Source organism: Phyllosticta citriasiana (genome assembly GCF_038021145.1).
Source record: "Phyllosticta citriasiana strain CBS 120426 chromosome Unknown IWZ02scaffold_2, whole genome shotgun sequence".
Taxonomy (NCBI): Eukaryota; Fungi; Ascomycota; class Dothideomycetes; order Botryosphaeriales; family Phyllostictaceae; genus Phyllosticta; species Phyllosticta citriasiana.
Genome location: NW_027117279.1, coordinates 1917273 through 1944384, shown reverse-complemented (window position 1 = coordinate 1944384; position 27112 = coordinate 1917273). Strand labels below are relative to the sequence as shown.

The 27112-nt window shown below is 54.6% G+C and overlaps 10 protein-coding genes across 10 annotated transcripts; 5 read left to right on the top strand and 5 right to left on the bottom strand.

Moving 5' to 3' along the window:
* Nucleotides 1–116: 116 nt before the first annotated feature.
* IWZ02DRAFT_138741 (uncharacterized protein) lies at nucleotides 117–4006 on the bottom strand. The gene is made up of 3 exons (XM_066761722.1): nucleotides 3716–4006; nucleotides 771–3656; nucleotides 117–686 (listed from the first exon to the last, which is right to left on the bottom strand). The coding sequence occupies exons 1-3, from the start codon at nucleotides 3723–3725 to the stop codon at nucleotides 295–297; spliced, it is 3288 nt and encodes a 1095-aa protein (XP_066626385.1). The 5' UTR covers nucleotides 3726–4006; the 3' UTR covers nucleotides 117–294.
* IWZ02DRAFT_138651 (uncharacterized protein) lies at nucleotides 4007–6087 on the bottom strand. Its single transcript, XM_066761719.1, has one exon. The coding sequence runs from the start codon at nucleotides 5668–5670 to the stop codon at nucleotides 4288–4290; it is 1383 nt and encodes a 460-aa protein (XP_066626384.1). The 5' UTR covers nucleotides 5671–6087; the 3' UTR covers nucleotides 4007–4287.
* Nucleotide 6088: 1 nt separating this feature from the next.
* On the bottom strand, nucleotides 6089–8559 carry IWZ02DRAFT_138670 (T-complex protein 1 subunit delta). Its single transcript, XM_066761721.1, has 9 exons — nucleotides 8426–8559; nucleotides 8322–8373; nucleotides 8244–8266; nucleotides 8164–8193; nucleotides 8082–8111; nucleotides 7865–8033; nucleotides 6929–7805; nucleotides 6551–6877; nucleotides 6089–6497 (listed from the first exon to the last, which is right to left on the bottom strand). Exons 1-9 carry the CDS (start codon nucleotides 8477–8479, stop codon nucleotides 6458–6460), a joined length of 1602 nt encoding a protein of 533 aa, XP_066626383.1. The 5' UTR covers nucleotides 8480–8559; the 3' UTR covers nucleotides 6089–6457.
* Nucleotides 8560–8841: 282 nt separating this feature from the next.
* IWZ02DRAFT_430208 (putative proteasome regulatory particle subunit Rpt1) lies at nucleotides 8842–10332 on the top strand (the record flags this gene model as incomplete). Its single annotated transcript, XM_066766040.1, has 4 exons — nucleotides 8842–8936; nucleotides 8988–9102; nucleotides 9168–9397; nucleotides 9453–10332. 4 exons carry the CDS (start codon nucleotides 8842–8844, stop codon nucleotides 10330–10332), a joined length of 1320 nt encoding a protein of 439 aa, XP_066626382.1.
* A 1764-nt stretch (nucleotides 10333–12096) lies between these two features.
* IWZ02DRAFT_442721 (succinate dehydrogenase subunit A) lies at nucleotides 12097–14731 on the bottom strand. Its single transcript, XM_066766980.1, has 3 exons — nucleotides 14660–14731; nucleotides 13986–14443; nucleotides 12097–13935 (listed from the first exon to the last, which is right to left on the bottom strand). The coding sequence occupies exons 1-3, from the start codon at nucleotides 14699–14701 to the stop codon at nucleotides 12495–12497; spliced, it is 1941 nt and encodes a 646-aa protein (XP_066626381.1). The 5' UTR covers nucleotides 14702–14731; the 3' UTR covers nucleotides 12097–12494.
* Nucleotides 14732–15357: 626 nt separating this feature from the next.
* Nucleotides 15358–17029, bottom strand: IWZ02DRAFT_137666 (60S ribosomal protein uL3). The gene is made up of 4 exons (XM_066761715.1): nucleotides 16892–17029; nucleotides 16536–16692; nucleotides 15801–16474; nucleotides 15358–15751 (listed from the first exon to the last, which is right to left on the bottom strand). The coding sequence occupies exons 1-4, from the start codon at nucleotides 16981–16983 to the stop codon at nucleotides 15496–15498; spliced, it is 1179 nt and encodes a 392-aa protein (XP_066626380.1). The 5' UTR covers nucleotides 16984–17029; the 3' UTR covers nucleotides 15358–15495.
* A 1367-nt stretch (nucleotides 17030–18396) lies between these two features.
* IWZ02DRAFT_371326 (WD40-repeat-containing domain protein) lies at nucleotides 18397–20295 on the top strand (the record flags this gene model as incomplete). Its single annotated transcript, XM_066764556.1, has 6 exons — nucleotides 18397–18440; nucleotides 18627–18667; nucleotides 18772–18869; nucleotides 18918–19560; nucleotides 19617–20212; nucleotides 20272–20295. The coding sequence occupies 6 exons, from the start codon at nucleotides 18397–18399 to the stop codon at nucleotides 20293–20295; spliced, it is 1446 nt and encodes a 481-aa protein (XP_066626379.1).
* Nucleotides 20296–20863: 568 nt separating this feature from the next.
* Nucleotides 20864–22955, top strand: IWZ02DRAFT_442701 (UAA transporter). Its single transcript, XM_066766979.1, has 5 exons — nucleotides 20864–21287; nucleotides 21342–21367; nucleotides 21416–21432; nucleotides 21488–21828; nucleotides 21889–22955. The coding sequence occupies exons 1-5, from the start codon at nucleotides 21228–21230 to the stop codon at nucleotides 22489–22491; spliced, it is 1047 nt and encodes a 348-aa protein (XP_066626378.1). The 5' UTR covers nucleotides 20864–21227; the 3' UTR covers nucleotides 22492–22955.
* Nucleotides 22956–25987, top strand: IWZ02DRAFT_473504 (protein O-mannosyl-transferase 1). The gene is made up of 4 exons (XM_066768985.1): nucleotides 22956–23071; nucleotides 23135–23425; nucleotides 23512–25147; nucleotides 25207–25987. Exons 2-4 carry the CDS (start codon nucleotides 23168–23170, stop codon nucleotides 25623–25625), a joined length of 2313 nt encoding a protein of 770 aa, XP_066626377.1. The 5' UTR covers nucleotides 22956–23071; nucleotides 23135–23167; the 3' UTR covers nucleotides 25626–25987.
* Nucleotides 25988–26127: 140 nt separating this feature from the next.
* IWZ02DRAFT_430202 (uncharacterized protein) lies at nucleotides 26128–27102 on the top strand (the record flags this gene model as incomplete). The annotated part of the gene is made up of 1 exon (XM_066766039.1): nucleotides 26128–27102. One exon carries the CDS (start codon nucleotides 26128–26130, stop codon nucleotides 27100–27102), a length of 975 nt encoding a protein of 324 aa, XP_066626376.1.
* Between the last annotated feature and the right edge of the window lie 10 nt (nucleotides 27103–27112).

Genomic DNA, 27112 nt, shown 5'->3' with positions numbered 1-27112 from the left:
CTGGCGCACATATAGCAGCAACTGAACGCATCTCAGACGCAGCCACAGCGACAGGTGCATCGTCAATTTCGACAAAGATCGCGTCGCCTTGTCGTCCTCTTCTCAATCGTGTAGATTCAACACTGACGCTTCATTATCTACCCATAATGCGAACTCGACCAAGTGCGCCTGAGCCCCTGAGATGATAATTCCTCGACCAACTTCTATACCGCTGATCCAAAACGACGCACCTCCTGTCTTTTGCAATCAAAAAGCTTTCAATCGCCCGCTCCTGCTCTGCTGAGAACAAACCCCCTAGTTACCATCCCCCTTGTCAGACTCTTCCTTGCAAGCCTGCTCGTCAAACACGCTCACCTCGCCTCCGTCTGTAGCGGCGGCCGACGCGCTGCTCTTCTTGAAGGCTGCCCATGAGCTCTCCATATTCTCGCTCGTTGGCCGCTGGGCCGCGCTGCTCTTGCGATGCCGGCTCACGACCCCTGGGAAGATCCTCGGCTCGTGCGCGTCGAGGTGGGTTGCCGCTGGTGCCGAGGAAATCGATTGCTGTGGAGACAAGGGGAGGCCTAAGGCTGGCTGGGGCATGGGGACAAGCGAGGGGTTTGAGGCCACCATGGCCGACGGGAGGTTATTGACGCGAGAGTCTTGACTCTCATCGTCGTCGCTGCCGTTGAATCCATCGCTTACATGTCCTGTCGAGACTTGTCAAAACCTGTTGGTAACGGACGACAGAGTTCTGGGCGCAACTGTCGTCGAGGAGGTGATTGTTTGCTTACCTTGCATGGAGTTTTGCGACGTGGCAGGGAAAGGACTCTTCGGGACTTGTAGTCTGTGACCATTCGCCTCTGGCTCACTTTCGTGGACAGAGGCGTTTGCAGTCTTGGGCTCATTGTCCGGGGGCGTGTTGGATGCCACATTTTGGACCGACAGAGGTTCGACATTCTTGTTCGTGTACCTTGAAATCATGGCAAGCTCGGCTTGCAGCGTTTCGTGGCGGAATGCCTCTCTGATGTTAGGAACGTTGACCTTGGCCACGTCGTTGCCAGACACGCCGGGCAGGTGATATTCGGCACCCAACCAACGCTGCTTGATCGAGTGTTCAAATCCGCTCTGTAGGACCGAGTGCTTCGCCAGCTCGCACATATCCACAGCGCTGAGCTTGTAGATCTGCGCTGCGACTGCGTACTCCTCGATCAACGGCTCCTTGGTAAAAGCAAATTGGAGTGGGTCGTCGGTCGACAGAGAGACGTTGAGTCCGCGCTTAAAGTACGAGAGGAATGGGTTGCGCTCGTAGGCCAGGAACAACGCGTTGTTGCTCAGGGGCGACATTGCAATGCCAATTTGCTCCAAGTAAAAGACATACTGGAGCAATGGAACCTTGCGAAGCATCAGACCATGACTGATACTGTGGCAGCACAGCACTGCTGCCGCCAAGTGGTCAGTGTCACCCGCTTCACCGCAGTGCGGCCTCAGAACGAAGGTGTTGAAGCCTCGCTGCTTGCGCCACACGTTGAGAGAGGAAATGTTCGCAAACAGATAGTAGATCCAGTAGCTGTACGGCGGATTCTGCTTCGTGTCCCATAGCGCTGGCGTGGGGAACTTTCTGTAGAGCCTTCGTTCGGGCTTGCTCTCGTCGTCGACGCTATCGAATCCGATGACACGTTGGAGAAAGATGTGAAGCTTCGGGTGACTGGTAGGGTCCTTGGTCACTTCGAAAAGGGGCTGAAAAACGTTGACCACCACTTGCTCGAAATTATCCATCAAGTTTGAGTTCTTGTAAACGTCGTAGAGCCTGGGAACCTGGATGAGCCATCGGACGTTTGGCGAGAAGAGTTTGTTGTCCACAACCCATGCCGCAAGCTTGTCCCACTCGTCCAAACTGCGGCCGTAAATGGAGATGCGCCACTCAACCATCTGGTACTTGCTCGACTCCATGTCGGAGATGACTTCTTTGGTGATCTCAGCCAGATAACGTCCGTGAATGTAGTTGTCCGTCTTGAGGAAAATGGTGCGCAGTCTAGACTCTCCAATAGGGTTGTACTTGAGGTTGAATTTGTCGAAACGATGGAAACTGTCCGTGTGCGCATGCATATCGAGGGTATCGATGCTCAAGTCGTACGCCGTCAAGTTGATACTCTCAAAAACTTCTCTCAGTGTCAAATGCCTACCATCCCTGTACAAAACGACTTCATCGGGGGACTTCTTCATCTTGCTCTTGATAAAACGCAGTAAATGCTTTTGGTTCATGCAGGCAGAATGGTGAACGTGGGTATCGACCTTTCTGACGTTGTAGAAGTCTCTGTGGGGCACCTTTTTGCTGTCGGCAACCTCTTGGTACTCGTTGAGAAGGAAATACAAGTTGTACTTTCCTTCGAGGTATTGAAGCCGCCGAAAGGCAAAACTTTTGATGGGACCGTCGGTAGAAACGCTGATAATCTCGTCGAGGTCCATGTAAAACTCACGAATGTCTGGTATGTGCACAATGGGCCTGTTTTGGTCGACTGAAGCTTCGTTCTCGTAGACCTGAAAGACGCCCTTCTTGTCCAGCTTGAACGACATTTCTGACGGGCCTGGAAGCGGCGTCAGATCGTTCATGTCAAAGTCTTCGCCAATGTTTTCTCCCAATTTGCGAGGTTTGGACTTTTGCTTCTCCGCACCTGGCTCCAGTACAGCGCTGTTGCTCATGCTGTTTTGGCCCGTCATTGTGCTCCTGTGGCGTTCATGGTCCCAGGAGGTTTCGGGCATGGGCGGGTAGACTTTCCAGCTCGGGTTGTCTTTTGGGTTGTCAAAGTCCCCTTGCAGCGAAATGCGGATGTACTTGTGCCGTATGTCAAGGACCTTTTGGATGTTTGTGTAAATGTTCCTCAGTTCTTCCGTGACACTGGCGTCGCTTGCGGCAAAGCCTCCCGCACCGGTGCCCACTCCAACTCCAGCTCCGGCTCCATGGATTCCGTGCATTTCCAGCAAAGGCTTGTGTTCGTGGGGAAGGCCAGGATGGTGGGAGTGGGAACGAGCTGCGGAATCTGCGTGCAGAGAAGTTTCGTCTGGTTGCGCGCTGGTAGGGCGAGCATGGTGATCTGGCGGCAGCCCTTGCGTCTGCGCCCCCGCAAGTGCAGAAGTGCCAACCTCGATGGGCAACGCAGCACCATTGAGCGCGTTGGAGGCGGGGACGCTACGTGGAGGCATCTGGCTGCCGCGGCGACTGGCGCGGTCCGACTCGACCGCCGTGTAGTGGGAGAGAGCCTTTGGCGGTATGACGGGGCTGTAACCTCCATCCTGGGACCAATTGCTGGCACCAGCCTGGCTCTCCAGCTGGTGACGCTGGAAGAACTGTTTGGCCTCGGAATGGCTCATTTGTATTTCAGATGCACGGTCGTAGAAGGCCGTCTTGCGTTGTTTATCTCTGGGCAATGGAACAGCTTGTGTACCGTCGGACGCGGGAACATCCCCGGCGTCGTCTGCTGCTGTGGGCTGAGGGCCCGCAGTAGCGTCCTGAGCACGACCATTTGTGCCATCGCTTTTATCCTCTGGCGTTTGCGCGTCGGGGTCGGATGAGTTCTGCTCGAGGTCGTATTCGTGCTCTTCGTCGGACGAGACGGTGGCGGCAGCGCTGTAGACAGGCGAGTCGCCAGGCGACGGGGCGAGATGAGGTAGAGCGGAAGCTGAAGCAGCTGTCAGAAGATCGTCGCACACAGACTGGCTTGCATAGGGGGAGACCAACCTGTCGACATTTTTTCCGTCCACAGATGCGAAGACAGCCGGCTGATAAATGTTATCGCGCGCGTCGGTCGAGGGGTCCGAGCGTCATTCCCGCTCGCTCGCCCGGCCTCGTCTTGGCAACATGCGCCTCCTTTTGCCCCTTGCGTACCAGATACATGTATCCACTCGACAGTCACCTGCCGCCTCGACACTGCCGTCACGCGCTCATCACACGCCTATCCCAGCTGGCATCTTGTGGGATGGATGTACCTTGGACTCCGTCAGTCATGCTCACACGCTCAGCCACTCCTTGGACGTGCAAACAAGGCTGCTCTATTTTTCTAATTCTGTTCCTTTTGACCACCCGCTACGTCGCTTTAAGCCGAAAGTCCTCTACGTCTCCGTATCCTCGTCTGCCGGAAGCCGCGTATCCAGCAGGTCGTGATGTGCCTGGTTGATATGCGCTGCCCACTGCTTAGACCCTTGAAATTCTTCCTCGCACCCGACGTGCGGACACGAGTAACCCCTATGCTTCTTGGAGTGTTGGGATAGCTCATACTGCGTGTGGAAGCGCTGCAAGCTATTAGCGGACATTCAACAGTGGCTGCGGCGGGAACAAACCTCGTGACAGCTGATCCACGGACAATGAAATGTTGGCAGGTCGAACTCGCTTTCTTCGGACCCGTCAGACTCAAAGCCTTGGTCCCTCTGACGCTCATTCGGGATTTGGTGATTGACTGAGTTGAAGTATCCTCTCTCGTCAATGTAGAGCTCATTACCAATAGGTCTCGCCATTCCTTTCGAGTCTTGCCTAAGGACATTTTCCTGGGTCCCCAATGTACTTCCTTGGGATTCTAGAGCAGCATCTGACCTTGCTGCCACCGAGGAAGTCACCTCTTCGGCCCCAACGACATGCCCCAGTATCATACGAAGTCGAGCCACGGCTTTGTTGTCCAGTCGATTCAAACCCGACTTGACCTCCTGAAGCTGACTTCGTGCTTCTTTGACAATGGGAAGCATGTCACCCCACACTTGATCCGTATAGCTTGTGAGCACGTCCTCCCAGTCCGACAAAAATTCTTTTTGCACAGATGTGTCATTTAGTATCGCTCTTTCTTGCTCCGATTGCAACACCTCGACAAGCTCCCGCAATGCATGCTCCGTGTGCGCATCGGCCGCAAACTCTGGTCGGAGGTTCAACGGGTGGTCCAGACCGAGAGATCTATGCTGCGGCGGGGGAGGAAGGGAGGATTTGATTTTTTGCACTATTTCCTGCTCCTGCGGGGTATAGTTTGGGCTAAACAAGTTTGAGGGTGGTTCTTTTGTAGACTCGCTCAACATGTTGTACTCGTAGTCGGTGGGATCTTGGAAAGATAGAATGTCTCTCACAGCAGCACCGTCGTCATACTCGTTATGGCTGACAGTCGTGCCGTTGCGATTCTGGTTTTGCCATGGCGAGTCGATCCGCGGGGCTAATTTGGGTGACGTCCCGTGTGTTTGAAAATGGGCGACCCAGTTGTCGCTGGATTGACCGTTCTGGAGCCGATATTCTTCAGGCCAAGTGTGCCTGGGCTCACTTGTGAGTCGGTAGTCCTGCGCATCTTGTCCTTGAAGAAAAGCGTCAAAATCAAAATCAGGTCCTTGGTGGGAAGTACTTGAAGCTTCGCGGAATCCTTCATTGCCGTAGCTTTGGCCCCCAGAAGCGCTCCCCACGGACGATCCGTTGGGCCTTGCGGGCAGCGCCTCGGACCATGTCGAAGGTGCTGAGCTGCTTGACCCGTTTGGTAGCTTAGCAGAGAGGCCTGAGGCTGACGTCAAGGCCGCATGAGCGTCCTGCGCAGGCACATTGGTGAACAAGTCCTTTGCCAGACCAGAGGCGGATGCGGAAATGCGGGAAGACATGGACGGCTCCGACTGTTTGCCATGGGCTGGGGGTGCAGCGCCGTCATCGTCGACGGCGTCCCGATGACGCTCCATGGCACCTAGATAGAATGACGAGGCAACGAGCAAGGCAAAGCGCTATTGTCGACTTGCTTCAAAGTCAAAAGTTCCGATTTTGCGGGGAAGACGGGGATGGTCTATACAGGTCGGAAAGAACAGGCGCGGATGAGTAATCCTTGGGGCGGCTATGAAGTCGTCATAGACATGTAGATTATCCAGGAGACCGGGGCGACATAGTAGTGTCTTGTTACTGCAAAGGCTGCATTTTTGGGAGCAGAGTCAGAAACTGCCGGTAGAGTGGGGTTGTTAGAACATGGCCCTTTAGGTTTGCCGTCTCATGCACATCCCGTCTCCTTTGCACCGCCGATAAGATTAGATCTATCCGAGGGTCCGTCGGCAACCTTCTAGCCTGTCCCGCGCTACGCAAGGAATGGTTTAGGGTATTTGGTTATCTACGAGAGGAAGGACAGGTGAATGCCTTTATTATTTTATTCCATTGACTGGATCTAAGACGCTGATGTTTGCCGTGTTTTCCCAGGAGATTAGCTCCCTTTTTGACACCAGCCCACTCCACCCAGCATCTTGCCTTTACCGGGTTCTGCTGCAGCAAGCCGTGAAGATCTACCGCTTTGTGGCGTCGTGGAACCGCACCTGGTTCTTGCTACCGCTAACCACTCCAGGAATTCTGCTGTTTAATTTCGTCATCCGCAGCGGACTCAACATGGGGGAGAAATCCTATTCTCGTTGCATGATGCTTTATTTCTATCGACACTGCCTGATGGCTTTTTTCGTTGTTGCCCTATCCCGCTTACAACGGCATTATTTACCTGCTCAGAACAAAGTCATCTACTCTCAGCAGCGATCTGCATTAAAAGTTAGCGAAATTCTAGACTCCTCCCTAAATCAAAAAACTTACTTTACTGTCTCGGCAGCAAGCTCAATAGCAGAAGTCGAGACAAGAAGAGGCTGGAGAACATTCTCCTCTGCGATGTTGCTCTTGACACCGCCGCTCTTGATGCTGATTCCTGCGTTCGTCTCGCCTTGAGCATGACGGTTCCTCAACTCGGTGACGACCTTAATCGAGTTCAGACCAGCGTTTTCGGCCAAAGTGACGGGAACAATCTCCATGGCATCGGCAAAAGCCTTCCAGCAAATGGCCTCTGGTCCGACAAGTGTGCGGGCGTGCTTTGCGAGAGCCTGAGAAATCTCGATTTCAGGGGCACCACCTCCTGCCAACATGGCCCTAATTATCTGTTAGAAATCGAACGTTACCAATTGCAAAACCGAGACATACCTCTTCTTCACCAAGCAACGCATGACACACTGAGCATCGTGCAAACTACGCTCGGCCTCATCCAAAATGAGCTGGTTGGCTCCCCTGACCACCAGAGACACCGTCCGTGCTTGTGCCTTGACTCCAGTAACCTTGACAACCTTTGCTCCCGATGTCGTAACCTCCTCGACAAGATCAGCCGAGCCAAGCTTGTCTTCCGTGAAAGAGTCAATGTCCGCAATCGGCTTGCAGCCAGTGCTCTTGGCGATGAATTCAATCTCGTCGCGCTCAATCTCCTTGACGCAAAGAATGTTGAGCTTGGCGAGGAAGTGCAAGCTGAGGTCGTTGACGGCGTCCCGGAGAATTGACTTTTGGATGAAGAGAACATTGCATTTAGCCTTCTTGATCTTCTTCACCATGTTCAGCAGATATGTGCGCTCTTCCTTGAGGATCTTGTCCATTTGACGGTAGTCGTTGACAACAATCTGGTTCTCCATGTCCGGCTTGGGAGGGCTCAGTTGGAATTGGATCAGACCAATCCTTGCCTTCTCCATCCTGATGGGACCGCCGCCGCTTTTGGCAACCGGCTGTTGCAGGGCCAAGCCGTCAACAATCTCACTCTCGTCAATAGTTCCGCCAGGCTTCTTGAGAATCCTAATGTTCTTGAGGTCCACGTTCTCGGCGCTCTTGGGGTCGATGACCCTCAGGACGGAGTCGACAGCCATTGTCGCAAGCTTAGGTTCTTGAGCAACAATCTTCGAGGACAAGGAAGTAGAGGCGGCCTTGAGGAGGGTCTGGCGGTCTTCGAGGGCAATAGGGATGGACATGTCGTGCAGCGTTTGGACGGCAGCCGCAGCCGCACGCTGGAACGCCTCAGAGATGACGGTAGGGTGAAGACCTGTTGGTCGACAGATGAGCCATGACGTTGTCTTGTAGGACACCAAGGAAGACACGTACCCTTGGCTAATAACCGCTCCGCCGCACCCAGAAGGCTACCGCAAATCACGACGACTGACGTTGTTCCATCACCTGCCTCAACATCTTGTGCGTTTGCAAGGTCGACGAGCATCTTTGCGGCGGGGTGCAGGACGGCCATGTCGCGCAGCATGGTGTTGCCATCGTTGGTCTGGCCATGTTAGGAAGCGGAAGCGCAAAAGGAGGTCGCGGGGCTCACAATTAGGGTTTCACCTTTGCCCGTTTGAATCTGAGAATGTGTTAGAAGCTTTGTGATCATATCAGGCACGCGCAGTACTCACCATCTTGTCCATACCCCTTGGTCCAAGCGACTATCCAGCGATTAGCTCCGTGTCCTGTTGCTTTGAGACGCTCGACATACAGTTCTGATGGCATCAGCGACAGCTGTTGACGCTGAGTTAGCATATCCGTCGCATTCCGGTAAATTTTGATGGCATACCTCTCGCCGCCGTGATGTTTGCTGTGCGCACAGCTTGAGGCTTCTCCTTGTCCTTTTCCATGGCCGTTAGCTTGCGATTTTGGGCGCGGAAGTTGGAGTCGCACCTTGAAGGCAGCATTTGGGCCGCCAGCACTGCCTTGGACACCTGCGCTAGCCATGTTGGAAAGTTTGAGGAACGGTATGAGGGATTAGCAGGGAGGAACGCGGTGTTGTGTAGCTCTGCTGTCCCGCAGTTTTCGGCGAACGCGTTGGCCGCTAAAGCAGCGGCCAAAGTTCGCGCCGCCACGCAGACTCAATGCCAAGACCGGGGCTGACAGGTACCCGGCGATTACACCAGGACGAGCTCCCACCACCTCTTCCACCATCGTCCATCCCACACCCTCGACACACTTCTCCGTCACTTACCCTTCTGCGCATCGCTTTCCGCCACCAGCTCTGCCGCTGAATCTCCTCGGTCCACCCGCCGTCCGCCTGCTTCGTCAACAACACCGCCAGAAGCTTCCGCTCTCCTCCGTCCACCATGCCCAGTGCCACCGGCTCGAGCTGGGAGAAGTACCAAAAGAACTACGCCGACGATGAGATAGAAGAGAAGAAGATCACCCCGCTCTCTGATGAGTACGTGTACCACTCGATGCCACACGGTTCCAAATGCTGACCGTGTCTCAGAGATATCCAAGTGCTCAAGACCTATGGCGCAGCACCGTACGCCGCGGAGCTCAAGAAGCTGGAGAAGGAAATCAAGGACAAGCAACAAAGTGTGAATGAAAAGATTGGTGTCAAGGTAGAGCTCCCCAAGAGCACTTGGCCTGGTGGACCTTTGAGATCAACATGCTGAACGGAAGCTAGGAATCGGACACTGGTCTTGCACCACCGCATCTCTGGGATATCGCCGCCGACCGTCAGCGCATGCAGGAGGAGCAGCCACTCCAAGTTGCACGGTGCACGAAGATCATCCAAGACGAGAAGGACTCGGACAAGAGCAAATACGTCATCAATGTCAAGCAAATCGCCAAGTTTGTGGTAAACTTGGGCGAGCGGGTGTCCCCCGCCGACATAGAGGAGGGCATGCGTGTTGGGTGAGTCGCAGAATCCAGACAATATGGCAGCTTGGCCGCTGACAGTTCATGACAGCGTCGACCGTAACAAATATCAGATCCTGCTGCCCCTCCCGCCCAAGATAGATCCTTCCGTCACGCTCATGCAAGTCGAGGAGAAGCCTGACGTTACATACGGCGATGTTGGTGGTTGCAAGGAGCAGATTGAGAAGCTGCGCGAAGTCGTCGAGATGCCTCTGCTTTCTCCGGAGCGCTTCGTCAACCTTGGTATCGATCCACCCAAGGGAGCCTTGCTTTACGGCCCTCCAGGTACCGGAAAGACGTTGTGTGCACGAGCAGTGGCCAACAGGACAGACGCAACCTTCATCCGTGTCATTGGTTCCGAGCTGGTGCAAAAGTATGTTGGTGAGGGTGCCCGCATGGTTCGCGAGCTGTTCGAGATGGCGCGGACAAAGAAGGCTTGCATCATCTTCTTTGACGAAGTCGATGCCATTGGTGGAGCTCGTTTCGATGACGGCGCTGGTGGTGACAACGAAGTTCAGCGCACTATGCTTGAGCTGATCACCCAGCTTGACGGATTCGACAGCCGTGGCAACATCAAGGTCATGTTCGCTACGAACAGGCCCTCGACGCTCGACCCTGCTCTTATGCGTCCGGGCCGTATTGACCGCAAAATCGAGTTCTCGCTGCCGGACATGGAAGGCCGCGCCAACATCCTGCGGATTCACGCCAAGAGCATGTCGGTTGAGCGTGACATCCGATGGGAGCTCATCTCACGCCTGTGCCCCAACTCAACAGGTGCCGAGTTGCGCAGTGTCGCGACGGAAGCAGGCATGTTTGCCATTCGTGCAAGGAGAAAGATTGCGACCGAGAAGGACTTTTTGGCGGCCGTCGACAAGGTAATCAAGGGCAACCTCAAGTTCAACTCGACGGCCACGTACATGCAGTACAACTAGGCGGATCCCGACATCGTCTCTTTCTCTCTTGGGTCAGTTCTCTTTTACCTTTACATGGAATGGCATCGGTTGCTCGGCGATCGGGGGTTTTGTATTGAGTGAAGGGCATGAATAGTAGTTTGAGAAATCAAATCTCATCATCCTTCTCTAAGCTTCTTTCGTCTGGATAACACAGTTGAAGATTGTCTCTTGGCCAACACACTTTCAGTGCCCCCTGTGCGGTATCTGGTCTCCCAAGTGTAGCCACCGTTGTCTGCCTTGTGACGAATGCATCGAAGGACAGCCCGTCACCCGTGTCAAACAAACTGAACATGATAACTGCCTCAGTGCCCGGGTTCAGCGTATTTGGAAATAAGCGGCATTCAAGCACATCCCGCCGATGCGCAAACAAGTGCTCGAGTCTGCAAAGCATTGGAACAGGGACCGTTCAACCACTTCTTCCCTGATTGCAAACGGGTCAGGGAGTGTCCAAGCACTTCTTTCATGCTGCAACCTAGGAGCATTCACGCGTGTCATTCGGATTGGCGCTGTCGAGGAGCTGTCATACATATCATCAGGGGGAGTCTTTAAACAGATTTATCATGCCGCACTATGGGAGCATTCGCGCGACACTCGGGGAGTATTCGAGTTATTTGGATGAAGTTCAGAAGCATTTATATACAGCAACTCTAAAACCAATTTACATCACAGTGGGGCATCATAATGAGCATTCATGTTCAGGAAATTGTCAAGAAGAAGTCAATTGTTTGTCGGCTGCCCAGGCCCATGTCTATCCCCAAGCTTCACCAACTTTGCTTTCCTTGCCGCAATGTCGCCCCGTACTTTGAGAACCTACCGTCTTTCAGATTAGTTGGCGGCGGCTGCATCGGAAGGCAGATTCTTCGGGACAGCTGTACCGGCTGTCGGAGCCTCCTTGGCTGGCTCGGGTTGCCAACGCGCACATGGAACAGCTCGGCGGGAGATGATTTTGAGTGCGTTGCCAAGGCGGTGTTGAGGAGGGGCGAGGAAAAGCGATGGCGTCTCCGCGATTGATACCCATGTCTGGATGCGGCCTTGGTGTCAGGAGCGGCAGGCACAGGCGCAGCCGGGCGCAGGGCGGACGTAGAGCAGGCTCAGTCTAAAGGTACACCGGTCGTGTCGAAAATTAAGCGGGAGGACTCGCAAGCGTTGAAAGAATCCGAAGCTCCAAAGGCTCTTTCTGCTGCAGTGAACGACAGCACCCTGGTCCAGCACCAACCACGTTTCGAATCTGCAACCTTGTGGGCTTGCCTTCATAGCGTTTTGGGGGTACGAAACAAAAATGATAACAATAGACTGCGAAGAAAGAAAGGAAGAAGACAAAGCGACGAGATAAAAAAAAGAGACTAGAGAGGGTTTAATTTCCAGGCCTACTGGGTAGGGCCTCAGCTTCAAGTGCTCGCTCATGCTATGGAACTGGCTTCACATGAAGAGATAATTAAGCAACAGACGTCTCGATTGTTGCGAGGATCGCAAGTATAGAAGATTAGTCGAAGCAGCAAGCGTCTATCAGACGATGCTTGCCCTCCTCGCCTGTCGATTTCTCTTGGGACGCAGACTCGGAGCATTCATGCTCGGTTGAAAAGATCGGGAGGGCGAGCGTTCAGCTCACCGTCAAAACAATTCTGCGTTCGACTGGGATGGGACTGTATTGAAAGCGCTTGCTTTGGCTGTGCAGGTAGGAATGGTCCATTGAAAGGGATAATCCGTCGCACTGAAAGCCTGAGAAGTGTTGCATCGCAGAGTTCGAGCAATGATGGTCTCGGTAACAGATTCTATTTTATCGACGCGTTTCGAAGGAAGGGAGTTGTAAGAGAACCAAATAGAATCCGATGTTTGCCAGCCCAAGCAGTAGACGTCGCAAGAGCGCACGGGCCCAGACGCTAATCTCGATTCGGCAATATCAAAAACTTAACACCATCACCGCAACGCCACCAGATTTCGTATAATCGTGTTTTGCCCCCCAATTTGCAGTCCGCTTATAGCTTCCCATTGAGCTCTTAAGTTCACGGTTGTAAGATGTATTTTTATAGTTACCATCGCAGATTGAACACGAATAATTGAAATACGACTATTGCCGGCTTGTATTAGAGGCCAAATCGATGCTGTCTGAAACAAACCACCCTCTAGAACTCCCAGAACTCTTAATAGACGCGTTTCATAGGCGGTACCGGGTCTGCCTCACTGTTGAGCGTTTGATTGGTCACCGCCCTATAGCCCAACTCCACATCTCCATGTGGTTTCTTTTGCCACGTAAGGCTGTGGACCTGCCACGACTCATCATTCCTGTCTGGGTAGTCCTCACGTGCGTGTGCACCACGAGACTCCTTACGATTCGCTGCGGCGGTCGCAGTTTGAGTGGCGCAGGTCAGAAGGTTCCTCAATTCAAGGGCCTCGACGAGATCGGAGTTCCAGATCATGCTACGGTCCTTGATTCCGAGCTGAGAGTACGTGGAATCAACTTCAGTAATCTTCCGAACACCCTCATCAAGAGACTCCTGGGTCCGGAAAACGGAGACATCGGTTTGCATAGTCTTTTGCATGGCCAGGCGAATCTCGTGTGTCGACTTGGGACCATCCGCGGTACGAACCTGGTCGACCACGGCAATCGAGTCGGCGCCAGCGTCGGCAGAAATAGGCTCGTGCTTCTGGCCAGGGCTGGACTTGTCGCGGATCGTGTGGGAAACGGCGCGACCAAAGACGATCAAGTCAAGAAGAGAGTTGGCTCCGAGGCGGTTGGCACCGTGAACAGAGACACAAGCAGCCTCACCGCAAGCGTACAGACCATCGACAACCTTGTCGTTACCCTTCTCATCCACAGTGAGCACCTCACCAGTCCACTTGGTGGGGATGCCACCCATGTTGTAGTGGACAGTGGGAAGGACGGGAATAGGCTGCTTGCGAACGTCGACACCAGCAAAGATGGCGGCGGTCTCGGAAATACCAGGAAGACGCTCGTGAAGAATCTCGGGGGGAAGGTGACTGAGCTGGAGGAAAATATGGTCCTTTTCCACTCCGACGCCCCTACCTTCACGTATCTCGAGCGTCATGGAACGAGAGACAACGTCACGGCTTGCCAAATCCTTGGCAGTCGGGGCATATCTCTCCATGAAGCGCTCACCCTCAGAGTTGAGGAGGTAGCCACCCTCTCCTCTCGATCCCTCGGTGATCAAACATCCAGCGCCGTAGATACCAGTGGGGTGGAATTGCACGAATTCGAGATCCTGGTTGGGAAGACCGGCACGGGCGACCATGGCCATACCGTCACCCGTACAGGTGTGGGCAGAGGTACAGCTGAAGTATGCGCGGCCATATCCACCCGTAGCGAGAACAGTGTGGTTGGCAAGAAATCTGTGGAGGGTACCGTCTTCCTGGTTGTAGGCGATGACACCCTTGCACTTGCCGTCCTCCATGATCAGATCAGTGGCGAAGAACTCGATGAAGTACTTGGTGTTGTGCCTCAGCGATTGACCGTAGAGTGTGTGAAGGAGCGCGTGACCGGTTCTGTCGGCTGCAGCGCAGCAGCGGTAGGCTTGACCACCCTTGCCAAACTTTTGCGATTGTCCACCAAAGGCGCGTTGGTAACTGTGTCAACTGTCAGATTTGAATCTTCATCCCTTTGGTTTAGCACTCACATCCTGCCATCATCCGTTCTGGAGAAGGGGCAACCGTAGTTCTCGAGCTCGTAAACACTGGCCGGCGCTTCACGCGTCATGTAATGAATAGCATCCTGATCTCCCAGCCAGTCCGATCCCTTGATAGTGTCGTACATGTGCCATCTCCAGTCATCTTCGTGCATGTTACCCAGGGCAGCATTGATACCACCTTGAGCAGCTACGGTGTGCGATCGCGTGGGGAAAAGCTTCGAGATACAGGCAGTGTTGAATCCAGCCTCCGCGAGACCAAAGGCGGCGCGAAGACCGGCACCACCGGCACCAATGACGAGAGCATCATATTCGTGATCTATGATGGGGTACTTGGTGCCTACGTGGGGCGATGCCTCCTTGGCGCGGAGCGGCTCAGTGGTGATGATTCTCGAGACAGGTCTCGACGATGAAAAGGCGCGGAGCTGGGGGCGAGCGATTCTCGCACACTACATACACGACAAGTCAGTCGAAGTCGCAAATCCTGGCCGTGGCTTTTATTTCCTGCATTGGCGGAGCAGTGGTCTTGTGCAAAGGGATACCAGAGGCAAGTCTCAGCAAAGTCTCTCTGATCGCTCCGACATTGCCCGCGGGGTAGCACGTCGCAAAAGAAAAGAGGACCACACAACTCTGTAATCTAGGGTCAAAGGGACTGTGGAGCATACCTGTGCCTTGGAGGCTAGCTGCCGCAACCTAAGGGCCGACATTGTGGGCAGAGGGATGAGTGGAGAGGTTGGAGGTGTGTAGAGAACGGGACGTCTTAGGTGCATTCGATACACTAATGCCGCATTTCCCTACGCCCACAAACGCAGTTGCTCTGATTGGTCAACGGCCATGCCTCGGCTACAATCGACCGGGAGCTTGCGTCTGCACGCCTCGATCCTCGTGCCAAGTCATGAAGAAAGACAAGCCTCGAGGTCCATCTTGCCAGACATGTTACCGTGACAAGCCTTCTGCCAGGGCCCACTATTTGGATGTTTGGATTACGCTGTCTTCGACCTAATTACGGTCGATTATCGTCCCTTTCCACACTCCCAAATATCGAATCAGCTTCCCCATTGTCAGCACCGAAAGCCGAGGAATCTCCAAGAGATAGATCTGTGCTGCCTTCAGTCCAGTGAGCTGCCACAACATTCCTTGCCAACGGGTTTCGACTTTGGTTGCACAATCTGTGGCTGGGCGACGCCTTTCTCGAACAGACACCCGGATGCCTGGTAGCTGTCATGATGTTTGCATTTTATAGCTGACTCCCGCATCACATAATTTTGTGCAAAGATTTTTCCTGTTCCCTCAACTTAAAGCAATTGCTGCACACACAAGAGACATGGGAATCATCATTGCGGTATTTCATGGTATCCATGACTTTCTCATTGTGTATCTTTTGTAGGTGACGCGTGCTTTTAGCTACTGCTTCACCGAAACGAACATGGATAACGCCAGTGCTACCGCCAGCCCTTCATAAACGAGATGCAAAACCAGACCAGAAAAGAAGAGAAACACCTTAAGCGGAGACCTGGAGGTCCTTCTTGAGGGTGCCCATGATTTGCCTCTTCTCGGCTGGGGTCTGGTAAGCACCGTGACCGAACTTGGACGAAGTGTCGATCCACTTGAGGTCGACCTTCTCGAGGGCCCTGCGGCTGGTATGGACGAACATCGACTTGCGGAGAGTGATGACCCTCTTCTTGACACCGGGGATGCAGCCCTTGAGGAGGAGGAAGTCGTTCTTGACCTCACCGTAGCGGACGAAGCCACCCATGCTGAGCGAGGTTAGCTACGTGCTGGTGTCATCTTTCCGGAGAAACTTACGGGGTGATGGTCTTCTTGGAGACGTCGAACTCGGTCGAGGCGTTGCCAGCGTCGTCACCCTTGCCGATGCGGTAAATCTTGTGGTTGACCGAGGTACGGTGGTGGTAGCCCATTTGACCGGCACGGGCGACGGTCCACTGGACGTGGGACGGGTGCCAGGCACCGATACAGGCGACCTTCCTCAGACCCTTGTGAGTCTTCCTGGGGAGCTTCTTGGTGCCCCACCTGGAGGTGACACCGTTGAAACCGTGACCCTTGGTGACAGCAATGCAGTCAATCATCTCGTCCTGCTCGAAGACGGAGGTGATGTCGACGGGCTTCTCGAAGAGACCCTGGGCGAACTCGACCTTGTCGGCGATGCTGCCACCGTTGACCTGAACCTCCATGAGGTGGGCCTTCTTCTGCTTGAGAGGGGTCTTGGAGATCTGGGTGTGGGCAAGAACGCGGACGACGGTGCAGTACTTCTTGATACGCTCGAGCTCGCGAGAGATGCTCTTGCCGCTGTTGTCGGCATACTGCTTGGCGTACTTGGTGAAAGCCTTCTTCTTGCTCTTGTACCAGTTCTTATAGAACCTCCTCTTGACCTCATCCGACAAGTGCTCAGCCCAGACGGTGGTGAGCGAGCGGAGACCACGGGGAGTCTCAATGTAACCGACGACACCAACGACGACAAGCTGCAAGCGCGTGTAAGTACGGTATATCCCGGTGGTTTTCGTGACGGTTGACTGTACGTACAGGAGGAGTCTCGACAACAGTGCAGGCCTCAACAATCTCCTTCTTGTGGTTCTTGGCACCGGGACGGTCAAGGTCGCGGACGATGGTTGTCATGCCGGCCTTATAACCCATCGAGGCGGTTAGGTGGACAGGCTTCTTGGGGTCGTCCTTGGGGAAGCTGAATTGTTGCTCATGTTAGCTACCTTGTCCGAAATCCGGGGTCCTCGACCGGTGCTGCGGGTGCGCTTTTTGGTCCAATTCTTTCCATGGCTTGCAATTTTGGCTCGTAGATCTTCCGGCTACGTTGTGTCCATCTCTCTTGGTGTGCAGCACTCCCAGGTCGAAATGGCGAAAGTTTGAACGAGGGCCGAACTTACCTCTTGACCTTACCCCGGTGACGGGCAGCCCTCTTACGGGGCAAGAAGGCCAGCGAGCCGTGGCGAGGCGCCTCGAACTTACGGTGGGACATTTTCGCGGTAAGTGTCGAGGAGGTCGGTTGTCGTCGTGTCGTCGTCCTACCGGAGAGAGTTCAAGAGAATGGGCGACTGCGAAATGTGCGTCGGCGTATAAGCGAGTGTCCGTGCGCGAGTCACGTGTGACCGTCCTACCAGCCGCGACGTCAGAACCACAGTCACGTCAAGCAGCGTTTGCTGCCACAGTGGATTTGAAGGATGTGAGATCTCCTGGACCTATCGCTGCGTACAGAGCGAGTATTTGCTCATTACCATGGTTGCTCGTAGAGAGTTGTCGCCCGCTATCACGGTTGCGCTGACTGATCAGTTGTTCATCACAGCTGCTACATCCGAGTTGTATCAATGCCTTCGATACCCACTGTGCTACCAGCGTTTGACAGTTTTACTACACAAATATGAAGTTTCCGATCGGTAGATGCACATTCCGAGGTTTTCAAAAAATTAGTCTGCCGGTGCAGTGTCCTCGTCGCCTCGCGTCAAGCCTCGTCATTCATGGTTGACCACAAATGGCACGCTCCTTTGGGAAATGGATGGTACCTTCGACATCTAGTCCTTAGAATTCCTCTTTTCAGTTTCTCCGTTGATGCTGCATGCTGCTACTGGGTTCCCGTTGCGTGCGTCAAGGGCTCAGTCTTTGATACAACTGCCTCACCCACGGTGTCAGGTAAAACCGCCCGAAGATACCAAATCCGTGTGAACAAAGAAAATGTACCGCAAGTAGCTACGTGGACGCGTGCCAGCGCTCTCAGGCACAGGGTAAGCGCTCGGGATGCTTCCACGCGCCCTCAGGCCCCCGCTACGTCATCTGGACGTCCCTAGACTGGGAAAGACTCGCATACAGGGCGCAGTGATTTTTCGGGGTGCAAAAGTAGGCTGACGAAGCAAAGAGCGACGTGCTCAAAGTCCTGTCGGGTGTTTGGCGTGAGAGCTTCGACGTGACGTGGGTACTGGTCACGTGGTACCCTCTAAGGCTTGGCACCGTCGGACTTTCCCATCCTCCAGTGCCAGCCCAGTGGGTGGAACTGTGTGCCCGCCGCCAAACACATTAACCTCTCGCCCGTCCCCAGTCCCGACTATCTCCGTTCGTAATTAACCTCTACTGGCCTCTGCTGCCGTCGACTCGAGCTCATCCTCGTCCCAGCTGGAGAGACAACGCCTCCACCGTCCGCGCCTTTCCCTGTCCTCGACGCTCATTCTACGGTGACGCGCCCAGCCCTAGCCGCTTTCGTCCAGCCGTACTCCGCTGGGACATTGCCTCAACACCCCCAACATCACCGCTAATACCCTCCGAAGCCCTCGCGGATCGCCTCGAGCAGCTTGTCCGTCCGCTGCTGACCTTTTGGGCCCCCGTCTCCAACACAGTCACCGCCTTCTCGAGCTTGAACACTAGTTGGCGCAGCTTGGAAAAGATGGTAGAAGCAGAGGGCAACCCCACTACGTGGAAGTTCACTCAGTAAGCCAGCCCTTACACGATGCGGTCCGCGTTGTTCGTCCCGGGGCAAAACAAGTCACGAGCCATCGCTCAAGAAGCTCGCCCTGAGCCCTGAGCCCCGCTGCTTCGATGCCTTGGCTACCCCTCCGTCATGGACAAGCAACCCGGTCTTCGTCTACCCGCAGCAGCTAACCGGGCATTTACCAGGTGTTTTGGTGACAAGGGAGATGTTGAAGATATCACGGAAGGTTTGTGTCTAGACCGTCGAGTTTCTTTTCTCCTCGCTTCGGCTTTTTCTTAGGTTCACGCTTATGCTGTCTTCATTTCGCAGCTGACGACAAGTCCAAATCAGCCGATATCATATCTACCGTCGAATTCGATGAAACGGGTGATTATCTGGCCACGGGTGACAAAGGAGGTAGAGTCGTGCTGTTCGAGCGCAACAGGACTGTACGTCATCAGCCCCTCGCCCGCCCGCGCAGCTGACCGTCTCTGCAGAAGAAGACTTGCGAGTACAAGTTCCACACCGAATTTCAATCACACGAGCCCGAGTTCGATTACCTCAAGTCCCTAGAGATCGAGGAGAAGATCAACAAAATCAAGTGGTGCAAGCGCCAGAACCCCTCCCACTACCTCCTCTCCACCAACGACAAGACGATAAAGCTATGGAAGGTCTTTGAAAAGTCCCTTAAGGTTGTGGCTGAGAACAACCTATCCCAAGAGTTGACGCCAGCCGGCGTCCCAAGCGCTGGCGGTCCTGTGCAGCGCCCTCGCTTCCGCGGCGCTCATGACCTCAAGCTGCCTCGCCTCACTCTGCACGACACGGTCGTCGCCGCGGTACCTCGCAAGACCTACGCCAACGCGCATGCATACCACATAAACAGCATATCAGTGAATAGCGATGGGGAGACGTTCATCAGCAGCGACGATCTCCGGATCAACCTCTGGAACCTGAACATCCAGGACCAGAGCTTCAACATTGTAGACATCAAGCCTGCAAACATGGAGGAGTTGACCGAGGTCATAACTGCGGCCGAGTTCCACCCTGAGTCGTGCAACTTGTTCATGTACGCCAGCTCCAAGGGCACGATCAAGCTGGCCGACATGAGGGAGAGCGCTCTGTGCGACCAGCACTCGAAACGTAAGTGGAATCATCCCAAGCAGAGGGGGTCCTATACGCTGACGTTGCGCGCCCAGAATTCGAGCAGGAGGAAGATCCCCAATCTCGTTCCTTCTTTTCCGAAATCATCTCCTCCATCTCCGATGTGCGATTCTCTCGGGACGGCCGCTACATTCTCTCTCGCGACTACCTCACTGTGAAGATTTGGGACGTGAAAATGGAGAACAAACCAGTCAAGACCATCCCAATCCACGAACACCTCAGGCCACGGTTATGCGACACATACGAGAACGACAGTATTTTTGACAAGTTCGAGGTTGTCTTTTCCGGCGACGCCAAGAACGTTATGACGGGCAGTTACAACAACAACTTCATGATCTATCCTTCGGACCCGGACAAGGAGACGGAAGTTGTGCTGCAGGCTGACAAGTCGGCATTCAAGGCGAAGAAGGTTGGAATTCCTACTCCGATGGGTAGCAATGCGTCGACAAGCCCGACTGGCTCGGGCAAGAAGGGGAACTCGAGGGCAGGCAGCCCGGCGGCTGGTGCGATTGGACCTGGACAGCGGATGAGGAAGGAGACGGATGCGGACCAAATCGACTTCAACAAGAAGATCCTGCACATGAGCTGGCACCCCAACGAGGACAGCATCGCCATTGCGGCCACCAACAACGTGAGTACCATGTTCCTCTTGGCGTGTCGTTTTCAAATGGAGCTGACGGTGGCTGGCAGCTTTTTGTCTTCTCCGCATTGTAAGAAGGATCCAAGGTTGGTTTGTCTCGAAGGCGTTGGTGAAGCCGGGATGCCTAGGTCCTCCACTAATCCAGCGATTAATTCCGTTGTTCGCAATGATGCAGCTAGATGGCATTCTCATGAAGTCGATGAGCCAAGACAGTAGAACAGGGATTGGGCGCATCGACGTGGTCTTGAAATGAAACGTAAAAGGGAAAAGCTCCACAAGTGCAGTGCTCTGTATGATATGGAAACGTGCAGGTGCTTGGTGTAGACAGTTAGAGCAACAAACTCGAGGAGCTGTTCCGCGCTGCATAGCTTGCCTTTGTTCCCTAATCGCAATCAACCTAGCCATGTCGTGCCGTTCCGCTGGCGGGTTCTAGCAGGGAGCTTGATCTTCAGCCCTATCAGAACGCCTGGCGAAGAAAAGCCAAGAGGCGCATGGGCGGTCTCCGACTCGATGCCACGGTTGCCGAATCCTCGTCCTGAGAACTTTCGCCGCACCCACGGCTCCCGCAAACTCGACCTGGACAGTCCAGGATCATGGCGTAAAGATACTCCCGTCGACGACCTACGTACCTTACATGACGCATGCAACCAGGGCCAACAAAATTAGTAAGCACCCTTTTCGAACTACTTCGGCTCGAAGCCATCTCTGTCCATGATGGTACCTTTATGCTCCCCGTCGGCATTGGCATGTCAAAGCGGCGATCCTCAACTGCAAGCCCATCGATCTGCTGCTTCCAGAGCGAGGGCCAGGCCCGCGCGCCAACAATTCGATTTCTCTCTGACCCTGGCTTCTAGCAGACGATCACTGGCGAGCGAACCCTTGCGTCTTCCAACCTGGCCGGCTTGGCCCTTTCTCAGCTTTTCATTCCTTCCCGGACTCGATTGCATCTTTTTTGGATTGATCCCAAGAGCATCCACTCAGCGAGCATATACTGCCAGTAATCGTAATGCTGCCACTTGCACCCATTGGCATCACGGCCCTCATCTTCGGAGGATGCTGCTCTAATGCAAGTATCCAGCTCATACCACTGCTCGTTCCATTTTTGACAGATTTCCAACAGGTCTACGCCCTCGAGGCAATTGTCAAGTAAGTACACATGTCACGAGACTTGGCGCATCTACTAATTTTGCCTAGGCGAGAACCAGACAGTGGTATGTACTGCTCGATCTTGTCGTTGAAGTCTCCTCCAGAATTGACATGCTCCAGGTCTCCTCATAACCCTTGGGCAATTCATTCTTACGGTGCTGGCTACCTTTCCATCTCAGTTCGACCCTAGTCAGCCCTATTTCCTGAAGCGGAGCTCCGTACCCCTATACAAGTGGTGCATGAGCGCGGCCATGTTCTTCGCCGTCAACATGTTGAACAATTGGGCCTTTGCCTTCAACATTGCCGTGCCCGTCCACATTGTTCTCCGGAGCTTTGGTAGTGCCAGCACCATGGCTGCCGGATGGCTCCGTGGAAAGCGCTACTCCACTCTGCAAGTGTTTTCCGTGGCGCTCTTGACGGTTGGCGTGATAGTCTCTGCGCGTGCCGACGCTGCAGGAAAGGTCAGTTGTCGAAGAATCCATGATTTCCCAGCCTCCTAAACCTGACATGATCAACCACAGGGCAAGTCTGTAAGCACCAAGGGCATCAATTTCTCAGATGCTTCGTTCGAGGCAGGCCTGGTCATTCTCGCAATCGCGCAGCTTCTGTCTGCGTACATGGGCGTCTACGTGCAAGACATTTACGAGCAGCACGGCAAGCATTGGGACGAGAACTTGTTCTACTCGCATTTCCTTAGCATCCCCATGTTCATGCCACTCCAGGGTACTCTACGGGGCCAGTTCGATCGCTTGGCAGTGTCGCCGCCGCTGCGTGTAGCTGGGGTCGTGTCTTCTTCTTTGCCAGGCTCGGTGGAGAGACTGCTGTCAACGATGCCCGAGTCTGTCTTCATGCTGTTGCTCAATTCGGTCACGCAATTGGTGTGCATTAGCGGCGTCAACCTACTTAGCGCAAACACGTCGGCTGTCACGGTCACGATTGTGCTCAACATCCGCAAGCTGGTCAGCTTTTTGATAAGCATTTGGCTGTTCGGAAACAAGATGAGCGGACAGATGCTCTTTGGAGCCATGCTGGTGTTTGGGGCCGGAGCATTGTATGGGTGGGAGTCGACGGTTGGCATCAAGAGGAGACAAGCCCGACAGGCAAAGGAGACGAGGAGCAGGTGACGCAAGCCCGCGAGGGAAATAGACAGATGGATGGGATCGGCGTGGTTTCATGCCAATGATGAGAAAGAATTGCGATGGGAGACATTCCACGCCGACAGATGCCGCGCGTAGATCCACTCATGTTTCGGGGAGCCACGGGCAGCATCCCGGGCGCCGTCATGACGCCGCTACGGGAAATATGCTTAACGGGACGGCTGGCGGCCAAGACGACGGAGACAGGGGCGGAGGCGGCGGTGGTGGTAGCGGAGCTGGATTTACTGGCTAGCGGATCAAGGCCACGGTAGGCGGCTCTGCGCAGAGCTGCGGTGGTTGATAAAACAGAGCTCTGGTGTTTAATGTTTCGACGCAGCCCAGTGCAGGCGAGCGCTGGTGGGGCTCGCCAGGGGAGAGGCGTGAGGGCCAAAAGAAGCAGGGGGGATCATGTCCACAACTCCGGTACGCACTGGCGCGTTCTTTACCCTCCAACAAGAACACCTAACCTGTACCACCAACACACCACCCTCGCTCTTGAATTCTTGTCTTCACCATCCTCCCTGGTCCTCTTTTTATTGTTCCCCCGTCCCTGCCTCCTCCCTTGTCTGTAAGTCGCCCTCCCGCCGTCTTCACCATGCGGTCGCGATCTAACCCGTCCTTTTCATCCCAGCTTTCGTCGGCCGCTCGCAGCCTGTGGCCCACCATGTCTTCGCCCGCCCCCGTGCGGTATCGCGGCAAAGACAAGTCCAAGCGCTCCGCGACTCCTTCTCTCGAGAACTCGTCCGCCGACAGCAGCGATGCCGACAAGGTCAAGTCGAAACCGTACCCCTCCAACGCACTCGGCAGGGAGTGGGACTACAAGCTCGCCATCACTGTGATTACGGCACTGGCTTTTATCTCTCGTTTTTGGAACATTGGCCATCCTGACCAGGTCGTTTTCGACGAGGTTCACTTTGGCAAGGTGCGTGCCCCCAAATTGGTCGTTTGGAGCTTCGAGGCATCCAGGGATTTTTTTGCGCCGGCCTGAAGCTGACTCGACTTGGACAGTTTGCCTCGTACTATCTGCAACGGACCTACTTCTTCGACGTTCACCCTCCTTTCGGAAAGCTTCTCTTTGCGTTTGCTGGCTGGCTGGTCGGATACGATGGCTCGTTCCTCTTCGAGAACATTGGCGATTCGTACATCACCAACAAGGTGCCCTACGTTGCATACCGCGCCATGCCAGCTACCATGGGCGCTTTGACTGTCCCCGTCGTCTTTCTCATCATGTGGGAGTCGGGCTACAGCTTGCCCGCCTGTATAACTGCGTCTGGCTTGTTGCTCCTCGACAATGCGCACATTGGCCAGACCCGCCTGATTTTGTTGGACGCGGGGCTCATCCTGTCCATGGCTTTGAGTGTGCTCTGCTACATCAAGTTCTACAAGGAGCGCCATATTCCCTTTACGGCAAAATGGTGGAAGTGGCTCCTCCTGACCGGAGTCTCCCTTAGCTGCGTCATTTCCACAAAGTACGTGGGACTTTTCACCTTCCTCTCTGTCGGCGTTCCTGTCGCCATCGACCTGTGGGACTTGCTTGACATCAACCGTCGCCAAGGTTCACTTTCTCTCCCTGACTTTGGCAAGCACTTTGCCGCACGTATGACTGGACTCATTGTCATCCCCTTCATGCTCTACCTGTTCTGGTTCCAGGTGCATTTCACAATTCTCACGAGGTCTGGTCCCGGTGACGACTTCATGACACCTGAATTCCAAGAGACGCTGAGCGACAACATCATGATGCAGCAATCCGTGGACATTCAATACTTCGATGCCATCACCATTCGCCACAAGGAGACCAAGGTCTACCTCCACAGCCACCCAGACAAGTACCCGCTCAGATACGATGATGGCCGCATTTCTTCGCAGGGCCAGCAAGTTACTGGATATCCCCACAACGACACCAACAATCATTGGCAGATTGTTCCTGCTCAGGCTCCAGTCGACAAGCCGCGGGAGGTCAAGAACGGTGATTTGGTTCGCCTGCTTCACCTCGGCACCAACACGGTGCTCCTCACGCATGACGTCGCTTCCCCATACTTCCCTACCAACCAAGAATTTACGACCGTGGACATGCTGACGGCCAACGGCGAGAGATTCAATGACACAGTCTTTGAAATCAGAATTGAGAATGGTCGTCCCGGACAGGACTTCAAAAGCATGGCGTCTCACTTTAAGCTGGTTCACTTCCCCACCAAGGTCGCCATGTGGACTCATACGACGCCCCTTCCGGACTGGGCCTATAAGCAGGCCGAAATCAACGGAAACAAGGCTGTTCAGCAGTCAAGCAACGTCTGGTACGTTGAAGAGCTTCCGTCTGTTCCGGAAGACAGCCCACGTCGCGCGCATGAGCCTCGTAAGGTCAAGAAGTTGCCCTTCTTCAGGAAATACCTGGAGCTTCAGCGGGCCATGTTTTTCCACAACAACGCTTTGACCAGTAGCCACCCGTACTCGAGCTTCCCCATCTCTTGGCCATTCCTTCTGCGCGGTGTCAGCTTCTGGACGGACAATGAGACCAGGCAGCAGATTTACTTTGTGGGCAACCCCTTGGGATGGTGGATTGCCAGCAGCTTGCTCGCCGTCTTTGCCGGCATCATCGGGGCAGATCAGCTGGCACTGCGCCGGGGCGTTGATGCGCTTGATGACCGTAAGTCGAATATACTGGTCTGCTTGGGACAAGGAATGTTTTGCTGACAAGGACGCTAGGCACTCGGTCACGTCTGTACAACTCGACAGGATTCTTCTTCCTTACTTGGGCTGCGCACTACTTGCCATTCTTCATCATGGGCCGTCAACTCTTCCTACATCACTACCTGCCCGCGCACTTGGCGTCGGTGCTTGTCACGGGAGCGCTCGTCGAGTTCATATTTAACATTGAACCACCCACGGCGGCCGAATTGAACGGCAAGAACAGCAAGAAGGGCATGGTGCGCAGGAGACCTGTGCGCGAGAGGATCATCGGACAGTCGATGTTGGCATCATGGGGCGCGGCTGGCGTGATACTTGCCGTGGCACTCTGGAGCTTCCTCTTCTTTGCCCCGCTCACGTATGGCAAGCCAGGCCTCGACGTGCCACAGGTTCTTGCCAGGAAGTGGTTGAATTACGACCTACACTTTGCCAAGTAGAGACAGTGAGGCGTAGTAAGGCGTGGCAAGATGAGAGGGGGTTTTTAGGGGACTGCATAGGTGAGGATGACGAAGGCAGCGGGTACACTGTAAGACGAGTAGGATCCGTCGAGGCAGGGGTCCGGTGGTTGCAAAGCACAAGGGGCGCACAGGGATTGATTGATTGTGTCACATTTTTTATTTTGTAGAGGTAAGCGTGCATCTTGAAGGTAAAAGTTAGCTTGCGGCAATGGGAAAGCAAGGTAGTAGTAGCTAATGCTGTCAATGTGGCTGGCTGGATGGGGTGGTTGGAGCTTTGCCGAGCCGGTAGCCAACGGGAAGCTTCTGGGCCCCGCGCCCTTTAGCTCGAATCAACATCCAACAAGGCCAGTCTCTACAAACTGCCTTCAGGCAGCTTCGCTGTTGGCATTCTGACTAGACAACACAAGTGTGCTCGTGTGTACCCTGGCATATCCAGTTTGCGTGTTGCACTGACGTCGTCTCAGGGAGCACAAAGCGTCCCATGTTCACGCCGAAACGTGCGAACGCGTCTGGCGGGCAGACAAGAGGACGACCATATCGGGGCAACGGCAGCAGCAGCGCGCCAGGCAGTGGTCGGAAGAGAAGAGCGCAGGGCAGCTACTACCACGACACTTGGTATTGCGCCTGCAAGCCAAAGCTGCCGGCGAAACATCTGCAGTCCAAGACGTCCAGAAACCCCGGGCGATGGTTCTTCATTTGTCCGCAGCAGCATGATGAGGAGCAGTGTGGCTTCTTCCTGTGGCAGGATGAGGCAGAGGCAGCACCGAAGCGAGGCGATGATGAGAGGAGAGACGACGGTCGAGAGGATTCCATGAACCAATACACTCTGGGTGTACGGGACGAGATTCCAAGATCGCCCCCACCAGTATACCAGTCTCAGGCCACGCCCAGCGCCAAGAGGAGATTCCAAGAGGAGGCTGACGGCGGATTGGAATACGATCTTGGCTTCTCGCTCGATGCGTCGGAGGCATCGCAGCTAGAGCGTGCGATAGCTCCCTTTACCCCACGAAAGGCCATCAAGAGCAGCGCAGGTGCGACGCCAGCAGCAGCACACGAGGTACCAAGAACACCACTATCGGTCAGTAAAACGGTGACGCCAGCGAGCAGCCAGCCCTTTTGGACAGCAAGGGACAGGGACATGGCAAGTCCAGCAGGCTCGGGGGGCAAGGATGTCGGGGAAAAGCTTGTGGCCGAGGTCATGGGGCTGCTCAGGGACCGGCGCGTCGACGTGGGAAAAGAAACGGCGGAAGCGCTCCAGAGCACGCTTCGCAGGCACGTACTACGCGCCCAGGGCATGGCCAGGGGCAGAGAGATTGCTCGACTGGCGCTCAACGAGAAGATGGCGCTGGTAAGCGAGCTGCAAGCGAAGATTCAGACGTTGGAGGCCGAATTGGAGACACGGAAGGCGATTCTGGACAAGATCAGCTGGCAGCGAGAGACTGGGCAATTTGAGTGATGAGGGGGCC